General features: G+C 31.6%; 1 protein-coding gene across 1 annotated transcript in view; it reads right to left on the minus strand.

The window, feature by feature from the left end:
* The window catches only part of dpy (fibrillin-like protein dumpy), a 225,421-nt gene that overhangs the window by 93,948 nt on the left and 117,702 nt on the right, over window positions 1–13,771 (minus strand). Inside the window, 3 exon segments of the mRNA XM_074170270.1 lie at window positions 109–351; window positions 1,001–1,372; window positions 3,934–4,065. Coding sequence (XP_074026371.1) covers window positions 109–351; window positions 1,001–1,372; window positions 3,934–4,065 — 747 coding nt within the window.

The raw sequence follows: 13,771 nt of genomic DNA on the forward strand, positions 1-13,771 counted from the left end.
AAAATGTTTTCCTTTCTTCCAATATTGTATGGATAAATCCCCAAGAATGAAACTTTGTAAAGAGAGATTCGTGCATCTGTAAAGAATAATGTAATTTCTTCCACTAACTTTCACAAAATTGATGTCCCTGTCCAGTGAAACCTTGAGGGCATATGCACTTGAAAGAACCAGGTACGTTAATGCATTTAGCGTTTATTCCACAAGCCCCCGATCTTCCACACTCATTGATATCGGAACAGTCTCCATTAGCCAAGCTTGTGTATCCCTCAGGGCAAATGCAGGAATAACTTCCATTATTATTGATGCAGGATGCGATTGGGGCGCATGGGTTTGAATCACACTCGTTAATGTCTAGCGATGTTAAAAGCATTAGGATAAATAAATTAGGCTTATTTGAGAGAAGAATGATTTTCTCAGTAGTGTTTGTTAGATTTTTAGGAATTGTACTAGAGTAAATTTGATTTTTATTATGTTTTTATTACCACCACTTAAAAAAATTGAAATAACTTTGTGTTTGCTTTATTGTTAATTGACATATTTCCCTAAAACCGAAAATAACCCTTCATTCTGCGGGTTTTTTCTTTTTCAGAAACTATTGTAACCCTCCCCGAAATTTAGATCAAAATCCGTTCTTGCACTAAAGTGAATGCTGCGCTACCTAATCACTTTAATGAACCCGCCATTACATGTAGGTATAGTGCAACCATCCTCAACACTTAATATTTAAGTTATATACAAATACAGAAGTCTTCAGTTGACTCTAGTAGAAAGGTCGCACTATATGAATTTGGACATAAGCAAGGTTCAGAAACACATATTTCAATCTTTTTTTTCATTAAATATTAGTGGTTCGAAAATGAATATTATATTAAAACCCAAACCAAAAATAAGAATTTGAAATTAAACAAAATTTTTGTACAAGAAAATCAGTCTTCACGTGTCTGTTTCTGTGAAAACAAGTAATATATACATAATGCGACCAATTTATTAAAGCAGTTACCTGTACATTCAGTCATTGGGTCACCAATAAATCCCGAAGGGCAGGTACACCTAAAACTGCCATCTAAATTTGAGCAATGGGCATTTCTACCACATGGGTTAGATCTTGAGCATTCGTTCATGTCACTGCAGCCGCTGGTAAAAGCGTCTCCTTCGTAACCAGGAGGACAGTAGCATTCCCTTCCCCCAACAACATTTTGACAAATTGCACCAGGACCACAAGCGTTAGGCTGCTCACACTCGTCTACGTCGATACATCCTTCGAAGGGGTTTCCGTAGAATCCATCGGGACACAAGCATGTGTAATTTCCTTGGATGTTATGACAAAGAGCGTGTTGTCCACAAGCGTCAGGATTGGAACATTCATCAATATCTGGCAACAGAAACAACCTATTGATGTTTGTTATACGTCGGACGAGTTTATTCGGGGTACGAGGTGTAATTTGGGAAATTTTAAATTCAAATTTGGCGGTTGAACAGCAGTTTAGTGTCCATGCGACAAATGTCACCTTTCATTTCTACATTCCACCAAGCTTTCATGAAATAAATGGTGTAGTTGTTTTCATGGACGTAAAAATGAAATGGATTCACTTATTTACCTCATTTGGATTTCGCGTTCTGCAACATTCTACGGTCAACCTGTTGAGTTGAGCGTTGTCATATCGAATCCGTGATAATTCTTCAATATCCACCAACACTGACCAACTTTATCGCCAAAGAGTTTCATTCAGAAACTTAAAATTACGACCTTTTTCATGGAATAAAATTCGATATAAAACATTCCAGAATCTCAACTAGTGCAATGTGCATTGAAACTCGTTTTGTATTTTCAAATGATTTTGGGTAATTCGTTGCAACTCCACATGTAGCAATGTTGTTGAAGGAATGCCTGTGTAATCGTTCTTTAGTGTTTACAAATATTACCAATTCGCATTGACATTGTTGTCAATTCGAATTGATAGTTGTATATCAATTATATATAGTGAAAGAATAATAGAAAGTAATAATGATGCTTTACTGTTGGGTTTGTAAGCAATGTAATAATACCATTTAAATCAAGAAATGAGAAAAGTGGCCATTTTTTCGAATCAGAATACTATGCTTTTTCTATCACTTACCTATATGTATGGAGTGAATTTAAAAAATACAGAAGAAAACGGTGTATACATTCGCTAAAAACGCTATACCTATATTTAATTTAAATAATTCAGTACATCTCTTTCTGAAATAAGCATCTGAGTTTAACCATATTATTTATGTAACTATTACATTATTCTTTTGTACTGTTTCTTTTTCGTAATGTCAAGTGTTTATATTGTATATGTATAAAACAAATTATTCTTTTCTGAGTTCAGAGTTAAGATCAGCACTTTCTTCTCAGGAACGTGTTGTTTTCAGTATTTGTGTTTATCTCATAAGCTTCCATGAATATATGAAATTTCACATATTTTTTTATCATTATCCAATTAATGAAATTATGTACGCCACTGTCGATGGAAAGGAAGTCACAGCACAGTACAAAGTGGTCACAGTCTGAAATCTAGCGACTTCAACACAATGTGTCATTGATATTGGTTTGCAGAATCCATTTATTTTTTTACGTCCATGGTTGTTTTTTGTTGTGTTTACTTGCAAAGTTGTGTATGGACTTAATGGTAAACCTAATCTCGAAACTTCTTATTAGTACAGCTGCCGGACTGAGTCATGGCCGGTGAGAAGGCCCTTCCTCAAGATGTGCAGTAGATGTGTAGACATTTGTTATCAGTCTGTTAGATTATTCGAGCAGTAAACATACACATTCAGGACCGTATTTAGTTAGTGATGGAGTTTAAAAGTAAATTGCATAAACAAATTTTAAATATTTAAATTCGTGTAGATAAGATACGATTTCTCCCACCGGCCCTGACCCCGGTAGCTGTACCACTGGTACTCAGCAAGTACGTAATCTTCAATCTCTATGTACATTTGTTAGTCTATTGAAAACGCTTTTGCTACGCCAGAACAGAAGCAATGTTTCTCGGCACCCCTATTCGCTACCCAAGTTGGTAAAATCTGGAAATGACTGACATCACACCAAATCTATTTCTTTGTATGATTTCAGGTTATGTAGACAATCTGAGCTTGTGGTTAATTTTATTACTGTCAGTATTTTTTGCAATGCAAGATGCAAGATCTTTAAAATTCGACAATTTCCGCCATATGATTGATAGAAATAACCCGACAACTTGAACCTGCGTGTGCTATAATTCCAGTGTTTTTTTTTTGTTTATCTTCCATTAAGATATCATTGAGCCACAACTCTAGTTTATTTTTACAATATAGCATTAATACACAATTTTTAATATACCTACTTAATTTTCACTTGTAACAGTTTCGTATTACTATGCATGGCCATACTGTATTTACTACCGAACTTCAACTGTCACAATTGCATGTAAGACAAGAATCACAAGAGTTGATTTTTGTTGTCGTAGTTTTTTGATCAAATCATGCCTTCTATCTATTTTAAAATACATCTTATATAGATTGACAATTTTCTTTTCGGAATTTGTGCAGGCCGTGACACAAAGGCATATCACCAGTGATTCGAAATTAACAAACTATTCAAAAGTTTTGTCCGTTTTAATGTCATGTGTTTTTGTAGCCCCATATCTCAATAAATATTTTATTCCACTGTGGCATAGTGTACCTATACTGATCGATAAAGAAGTGTGTACTCTATACTGCTGTTCATTTTTTTCCAAATTTAAATGTTTTAACTCTTTTCAGCTTAGTACTATACTGTACTACGAATAATTATCGTTGTTTCAGCTGAAATCTAGTGGAACATTTTTGGGAATGATTCGAGAAGATACCTAAATATTTTGTAGCAGATTCAATCTTTTTATAATAATTATAATTGTACCGAGAGTAAAATGTACTGAATAATATTACCAAAACATTGTGTTTCTCCATCTCCTTCATATCCTGCTTTGCATTTGCATAGGAAATGCGCTGGCAGGTTACAACATTCGGCATTATCCACACATCTGGCAGCTATTACGGGATCATCGCATTCATTGATATCTGCAAATAAGATATTTGTCATTATTATAAACGGATGAATACATCTTTATTTCTTGACATATTCTAGGGATAAACGTACTGAATATAATGAGCATATGCAAATAAGGAATGTTCTGCAACCAACTACTCTGGTTAGTGAAGTGGAAATGAAATACTAGAGAATGACCGAGTATCAGTTACTATCTTGAAGAATTCTTGTACAAATGTTAAGAAATTTGTTCCTTCATACACGTCGATTTGGAAATAGTAAAATATTGGGCAGTCCACAGTTAAAATTACACCATATAGTTGATCTTTTAAGGTTATTAAGTTATGTAACCAGTTATTCACTTTTGAAAATTACGCACAAAAGTTTTCTGTTTGAAACTGACTATTCATAGATTAGATATCTTTACATTGTCAACAGGTACGAAAGGCACAAAAAAATAAATAAATCAGAACTATGATCCTCCAAATTAACATGTTCTGTTTACGCATAAGAACTAATATTTTGTCTGCAGTCGCTCTAATGTGAAGTAATGCGAGTACGCAGATGTCCAGATTTTTGTCTTATATATGTTTCAAAACAATCCATACAAGAAATTCTGTATACTGAATTAGATTTTTGTTTATTTGAAATTGGAACTTTGAGATCACTGTAGAATTAAGCTATAGTAGTGACATTTGTTTTGGAAATTTGAGGTCATTATTTCTGAACACATTAATTAATTTTGGTGATAGTTTATGAATATAAGGAAGTGATTTATATATGAATGTAGGTATGAAGTTGTCATGTTCAATCATTCCTATCATCCAAATGAAGTGAAGATTAATTTATTGCAATCTTTAAAAACAAAATAATTAAAATTACCAATCTCAATTTACGAAACGAAAGTTTATCTAATTTCTGTAAAATTCTTATCCCAAATCTGTAGTAAATGTTATTTTGTGCAAGAAAAAAGTTTCAAAATAATGAAGAAGTTGAACATGACAAATGTATATATTCATCTATTATATAAAAATGGATGTTTGTTGGTTGGTTGGTTGGTAAGTGATAAACTTCTACATCGCTCAACCGATCGTGATGAAACTTGACATGTATGAGTAATTTTTCATAGAGAAGGTTTTTAAGCTATCAATTTTTCTGTAACTCGCCACTAGATGGCGCTGTAGAACAATTTTTTGAAAGCACTGTTCTATAACGCTGCGTACGCCTAAGTTCGTTGATTCTGATTCTGTCAAAACATTGGAACATCAGCGATATAGCAACATAGTACTAGTTTATATATAAATCTCTTCCATATATTCACGAATTAACACTAAAATTAAATTTCTTGTTGACTATTCACGTTATGAATGTAAGTGATGGTGGCATAAGCAACAATTTGTAATTTACCAAAGAATTGAAATATATAAGAAACAAAATAGGTCTAAATATTGATCCTTGCAATAACACATACTGTATTTTTTGGAACCAATATATCCATATTGGTTGGCATATTGCTTTCTATTCAATGAATAAATGTGAAATAAATTATAAACTAAACCTCAGATACCTACATTATGCATTATTTTCAGAAGAATACGGTGGTTCACAGTTTTAATGAAAGAGCTCCACATTTTTTGTTCGAATCTGAATATTGAGTTATGATATACTGCGGATTTCGTGTTATCATTTTTGCAAAATCCGTATTGCCCATAATATAATAATTTTAACATCTCAAGGTATTCAAACAATCTAGAATGTGCTGGTTTCTCGATAATTTTAGATAAAATTGGTAAAACTGCAATTTGTCTATAATTCGTCATGTGGTCTTTTCTACCTGCCTGCAAATCGTGATACCACATGCGAAATATAACAACTGGTAATTGATTTCTCTTTCATATTTTCAATTTTCCATATGATTTATGACGAATGAATTCTTTAAGACAATTGGGTTTCTAATGCTATGGAATATCCTCAACAAGACTGATTTGTTTCATGATATATTTCTTTATGATTATTAGTTTTGTAATTAGTAGTGGTCTAGTTGCAACTAAAAAGGATTGACAATAGGTTTCCTGGGATCACCGAGTGAAATTATATTGAAATTGAAACCAAGTACGCAGATCCAGTGATTTTCAAGGACATCGGAAGAACCGGTACTATATTTCCTAAATACTTAACGAGTCACGTGAGTTTGGACTAAGATGACACAGCGAGAAGCGTTATGGCAACTCATAACGCCTCTGTAAGATCAACGGCCTCCTAAGATCATTGACTTTGCCAAAGCTAGCTGACTTTATTTTTCACAAGAATACCTACCATATATACCGCATATAACGATTTAATGGCTCGAGGGCGTGTAGGCAAGGTGCTAATGAACCGAGTTTCTAATATTGCATCAAAAAAATTCAGATGGATCGACCGTAATCCATTATTTTAGATCTGTTTTTGGTCGGCATCGCAAGAAGAAATGAAAGCTATAATTATGCCATTAAACAGTTTGTATAAAAGTTTGAATCAATTCACAATGGATTTATTTCTACGATTATCAAATGAATATGAGACGAAAAAATTCAATGAATAATGCCACTAATAACAACTCTCCCTTTTATAAGGATATGTACAATTCCTTTTTCTAACACTTATTAATATAATTATTTTGTTTGAACTAATGACTAGATTTATGTATTAATAATTATACTTCAATAGAACTGGCCGATACTTGAAGAAAATCCATAATAAAAAACTAATTTATACAGTTTATTGTACGATTTTCACTATAGAATATGAAATATACTTTCAAATCATACATCTTAAGGATTTTTTGCCCCAGAGTTATCAAATATAAATTGATTTGATAACCCTGAAAAAAATCAATTTATATTATATTAGACAATGGAAGTCCGAACTGATGACATACACCAGGAAACATTGTCAACCACCTTCAAACAAACATTTTGTGTGTACTTCATAGGTATACGCTGAAAATTTTGCGCTTTTCAAGATAAAATAAAAAAATTGAAAACTGTGAAAAACGAAGGAAAATAATTTCAAACGGATTTATTCGTTGCAGTAACAATCTATAAGATCCTTCAAAAAAATGAATAAAAATTCCAATCAACAGAAAACCGGTCATCAACCTTTGCCAAGTGGTTAACCCAAGACAACGGATGTCAATCTAGTCATCCAAATCAATATTTAAAAGTAACGGTAAATTACAATAGGCCGCATTAGTTTTCACGATAATGATGCTGTTATGCCATATAATCGTGAGTTTTTGATTAACTCTACATTTAAAGCAAGTGGAATCTCAATTACGACTGAAGATATACATTTTGAACAAACAATGAGTTATCCGCACTCCAAGTTATTTTCAACAGCTAGTTCGTCATAACAGTATCTTGGGAGAATGACTCTGAATTCACGGACCGAAAAGTTATATTTCTTTCTTGCCACTGAGAGGCAGCACTGTAATCAATTTTGATTCCAGTTGATCAAAATTTGACTGTTGTGTTGTCATTTATTCATTATTTTGGCTCACCATATAGAGGTTTTGGGAGAGCAATGTCAAACTTTGATAGAGATGTCATGGAGATTGTTTTATTTTGTAATTGAATTAATTTTATTCTATTCTTGTACTTTTCATATATTTAAGTTAAATTGAACTACGTCGAACATTTCTACACACCCAGAACCAGTAACAGAAAATCCTGACCGATATTTCCAACAAATGTTAAGTGGGCAACGAGTTCGCACCGTTGAGCGTTTTGTAAAGTTATTTTTGAACTGTTCATTTTAATGTTATGTATTATCTATTTTAATAATAAATACGAGTATTATTTCGTCTATGCTATTAACATGTTCTGTTAATGCACAAGAATTAACATTTCGTCTACAGTCGCTATTATGTGAAGTGATGCGATTACTTAGAGGTCTAGATGTTTGTCCTATATTTGATCTAGAACAATCCATACAAGAAATTTTGTATACTATATTGGATTTTTGTTTATTTGAAATTGGAGCTTTTAGTTTACTGTTTAATTCAGATATAGTAGGAACATTTGTTTTGGAGATTTTGAGGTTATTATTTCGGAACACATTTATTAATTTTGGTGTCATTTCTTGAATATATGGAAGCGATTTATATATGAAAGAAGGTATAAAGTTGTTGTATTCAACTTCGTCATTATTTTGAAAGTTTGTTCTTCAACAAAATAAAATTCTGTTTACTAAAGATTTGGGATAAGAATTTTGGATAACAATTTTACTGAAATTAGACAAACTTTTGTTTCGTAAATCGAGATAGTTAATTTTGATGATTCTGTTATTTAATGATTTTATTAAATTGATTTTCATTTTATTTGGATGATAGGAATGGTAATTAATGAATCTATTACTTGATGTTGCTTCTCTATACCATTCAGTGATGATAATATTTTGTTCTGGTCTCAATAACTTCATATCGAGGAAAGGAATAGAGTTATTTATTTCCTCTTCAATATTGAACTGGATATTGAAATCCTATGAATTGAATACGTTTAAAATTTCTTCTTTTTCATCTGCAGGTAGGATTGCCAATATAATAAGGATCTCTTCGTCATTGAATGTTTCTACACTTTCTGCATAAGATGACCGATAAGCTTTGATTGTTACGAAGGAACTAGCTTCTCTCAAACTCACGATAGTAAATTGCAACTGTGTTTTTAATTTGTTCATAATTTTTTAGTCAGTCACATGTGAAGGTATGACATTTGTCAAACCAAAAAATCCATTAATGTATAACTTTCTGTTGTCGATTTATATGTTCAATTCATTGTTTTTACTCATTTTTACTGCCTATTTCATTCTTGATTTGTATCATATTATATATATATATATATATATATATATATATATATATATATATATATATATATATATATATATATATATATATATATATATATATATATATAGATATCTATATATATAGATATCTATATATATAGATATATATATATATATATATATATATATATATATATATATATATATATATATATATATATATATATATATATATATATATATATATATATATCTATATAACGCTTTTCGGTCTCATTTGCTATCTTCTGGTGATGTCTGGAGTCTAGTTTTGAACTCTGATCGTAACAAATAAAAATCTTAGTAGAAAAGTTGTTTTCTCTATCTTACTTTTCAGATCATAGCGAACCCTTTAAAAACTGGCTATTGATAGGCATTTAAAATTGCTTTTTTGTATTAATGAAAAATAATACAAAAAAGCAATTGATACATCTGTTTATTGAACAAATAAGGTGTTTTATTGCCTCGGGGTCTCGAGTTCGATTCCCGGGAATAGCACGGAGTCTGGAACTGTAACCAGTGTATGGCAATAGGCTCGCTCCCTATTACGTGGGACTAATAACATCACTGGCAAAAAGTGGGTGTTACATTTAATGTGTCACCTCTGACTATCGGACTAACACTTCGGGGAATAAAAGGCCCACTGTCACGCTTGATTTCATGAATTCATCGCGCTATTTGCGAGTACTTCTTAGCACTTTATCGGAATGATCCGAGTGTATTCAAAACTAGAACATTTTCCGCACCATCTCATCATCCAGTTGATAATATGAAAGGAAGAGAATGATTTTTATACGAGTAACCTATTCAATATAGTCGAGTAGTGTATGGAATCCTCGAAGTCGGTGGTTTTATATTAATTATAATTATTTATCGACTGATGGCTTCGATAAAAGGTCCTTGTTCATTATTGATTTTTGACGATTTCAGACAGTTGAAATAATAGTGACCTTATATGAGTACTTGATCGAGTTTTTGATGACACATTAAGAGGTGAGATTTTCACCCCTTTCCATAGCTTGTTACCTTTTGAAATTGTGGTTTGAAGGCTTCTGAGAGATCGGGTACCTAGTGATCAGAAAATTCGTCAATTTGAATTACTGATAATGAGACGGAAATCGATTAGGAAATTTTCAACAAAATTCTTTTAACTTTCAGGGTTGATGCAAAATTTATTCAGTTTGATTTTAATTAACTAGGTGCTGGTGATGTGAACTTGGTTATCAAATCGTGTCTATGAAAATCGAAGTTCTGAAAAAAATCCAGTTCACAAATTAACGTCCGAATATTATATATTCTTTGTCTCCGTTCTGAAAGTTCTTGCCGTGTGTGAATAACAGTGCGACGCTATTTATACCTGTAGTAAAACATGTTCACTTGAAGGTAGTTGATGATGGAGCTAACAGTATAAGAATATAAAATATGGCATGAGAAATAGAAGTAAATGGAGTCATAATTTGTGGTCGTCGTACTCGTTTATATGTAATGATGTAACTGAAAGCATTCACGGGTTAGGTACTTTTCGTTAACTCATAAAAACAATCACCATATTCTTTCATTTAAATTACATTATTTTGATTACCAAGGAAGTTTACTTTGGTTTGAGAATTGGATGGTATGAAGACTGTAAAAAAGTGCACACGAAAATGGTGAAGTTTTCTAACAAAATGTGACGAAAACTCGAAAAATATGTAGAAAAAGGTAAAATATGCTTATTACACCAAACCGTTATTTCAAGACCTCGACACGTGTTTCGATCACCAAGTGATTATCTTCAAGAGGAAGATCAACTAATCATTTTTACAAAGATATCCTTATTTATACCATAGTTACCTGTTCTAGGTACCTGAGTCTTGAGTGTCTTAAATTAATTTTACAATTTGCCTTATCTATTTCTCTTGAATTAATTTTACAATGTGTCCTTATGTAATAGTCAGGTAAATCTAATAATTAAAATATTATAAGCTTTATAAAATTAATTTCACAAATTGCCTTTTCTACTAGTCTTAAATTAATATGACAATATATTCTTATGTAATAGTTAGGTAAATCTAATAATTGAAATATTATAAGCTATATAAACTTAATTTCACAATATTACCCTATCTACTTGTCTTAAATTAATTTTACAATGTGTCCTTATGTAATAGTCAGGTAAATCTAATGAATAAAATATTATTTTAACAAGTTATATAGTATACTATTAGGTATTGGTCCACCATCGTTATTCATAATATTAGGTATTATGTTTCCTTTTTTCTACACTCTCATAGGCATCTAGATGCCTATTGTTGTTAACTTGTCTAACTAATCTTAATCAGTTTAAGTCTATGAAATGGTTTTGTTCCTTATATCTTATTTTAATAGATCTTTTTGTCTGTCCATAATATTTTGCATCGCAGTGGAAAATCAGCAGTCGACCATTAAGATTAGTTACACAAGTTAACAACAACTCGGCGTACAAATATAATGTCTAAGTCACGTCCTAGATATATTCAACTGCCAGATTATACAAATCAAAAGACATTTCTTAGCTTTCTTAGACAGTCCTAGTTTTAATTTTTTTCATATAGATTCACAAATTATATTATGTAAATACATATTTGTAAATGCCACTGTTACTTCCTATTCTGTAATTGGGTTCATCCTGTAGAATAGTGTATGAAATAAATAAATAAATAAACAACAGGCATCTAGATGCCTATGAGAGTGTAGAAATAAGTAAACATAATAATAATATGAATAACGATGGTGAACCAATAGCTAATAGTATACTAAATAGCTTGTTAAAATAATATTTTATTTATTAGATTTACCTGACTATTACATAAGGACACATTGTTAAATTAATTTAAGACAAGTAGATAGGGCAATATTGTGAAATTAATTTTATATAGCTTATAATATTTTAATTATTAGAGATACCTAACTATTACATAAGGACACAATTTGTGAAATCAATTTTGTATAGCTTATAATATTTCAATTAGTAGATTCACCTTACTATTACATAAGGACACACTGTAAAATTAATTTAGGACAAATAGATAAGGCAAATTGTAAAATTGATTAAAAAAACTCAAGACCTAGAATAGGTAACTATGGTATAAATATGAATGGCTTTGTAAGTATACTTAGTTTGATCTTCCTCTTGAAGATGATCACTTGGTGATCGAAACACGTGTCGAGGTGTTAAAATAACGGTTTGGTGTTGGCAAAAAACTCCAGTAATATTCATTACTTCACCAAAAGTTCCAAACAGTGCATCATAGGTGTGAAATATGATGTTTTTTTAATATAACTTGAAAATTGTCTAACAGCTCGATCTAAGGAGTAGGCAAATTGAGACCTTAGAGAGAACTCGTAATGAGACCTGGGGAGTAGGCAGATTGAGGCGCCGGCGTCATCAATGTCTTGAAAATGGCTTCAAAATCGGAGCCGAAACGTCGAACACAAAATTCTAGACGCGGTTCAACCCGAACTTAACGACGGTCGAGCTCGTCACTGTTGCGGATCATCGATTGAAGTCTAGGCCACTGATAAAACTGATGTATTTGCATGGTGGCGAAAAATCGGTTGTGTCTCATGCAGTGTTACCTTTGAATACCAACGCCTTTTTGGTGCGTTGGCTGGACAATTTTCAGTTTGTGCGTCACAGAAAAGTAGATGACTTTGACCGTTTGACCGTGATCTGCAGATCACAGCTAATAAACCAGAAAACATTGAACATTCTGTTATACACCGGCTGTCAAAGCCTACACCATAATCCAAACTTCTCCTCAACTCAGGTATTTCTTTGCTAGTAATTGAAGACAGTTCTTCCATATATTGTTTCCTCTTCATTGATTCTTATTCAATATTTTTACTTTTTCAAGTATCAGCAGAAGTATCAGTTTTTCGAAGTTGAAGATATTCATGCTTGTACCATAACTATTTAATTGTGTTGAATATTGCAGAGTCTAAAGGGCAAAATAGGCAAGAAAGAACGGAGGAAGACAACAATGTAATAAAACATTTGTTTTCAACTATTGATATTGACATGGAGAGTGTGTATACTCAAAGAATTGGAAAATACATAGAACAAAAAAATAGACCTATTAAAGTAACACCGAAGGACGTAAATAGTGTGATGATGATTTTGAGAAATAAAAGGAAATTCAGGCACCAAACAAAAATGCAGAAGAGACCAAACAAAAATGCAGAAGGAATATTATTGATCTATTAAGAAGGTACTGGAGGAAAGTGGAGATACAGATAAAATGATAAAATATATAAACAATGTCCCAACAATAGTACCAAAAATAAAAAACTTACAAATTGAAACTGAATTTAAATACCTTGGATTTATTTTTGATAATAATTTGAATTTTATTCAAAAATAAAATATAAAAAAATGTTATTCTTTTGAAGAATATCTAGTCATCTTTCCATAAACTCTCGAATTACTTGCTATAATTGCATCATTCAACCACATTTTCATTATTGCAGCTCATTATTATACTTACTCAATTTGAATGAAAAATCTCACTTACAGAAAATGTAAAATAGAGGGGTGAGGGGAATTCCGGGGTGCAATTAATTGTCACCTATAGCTTTAATGCTGGATGCACTGAAATGGTTACCAGTTGTAAGCAAATTGTTTTATATGCCTATTGTATTCACATTTAAGGTAACATAGGGTGATCAACCTGAGTATTTCAATGAATTTGTTATTTTGAATCATAACATGCACAATTATTACATTAGAAATCAACCCAATATTAGTGATAAGTTTTATATTCATGTTAACTCGTTCTCTTCTTCTTCTTGATTTTAAATACTTGAATGATGTCATTTCTTTATATATAACGACATACTAATATGAGTGTTAATTTT

This window comes from Leptinotarsa decemlineata, unplaced genomic scaffold (assembly GCF_025532065.1).
Source record: "Leptinotarsa decemlineata unplaced genomic scaffold, Ldec_3_MD MMD2_P_RNA_scaffold_7, whole genome shotgun sequence".
Taxonomy (NCBI): Eukaryota; Metazoa; Arthropoda; class Insecta; order Coleoptera; family Chrysomelidae; genus Leptinotarsa; species Leptinotarsa decemlineata.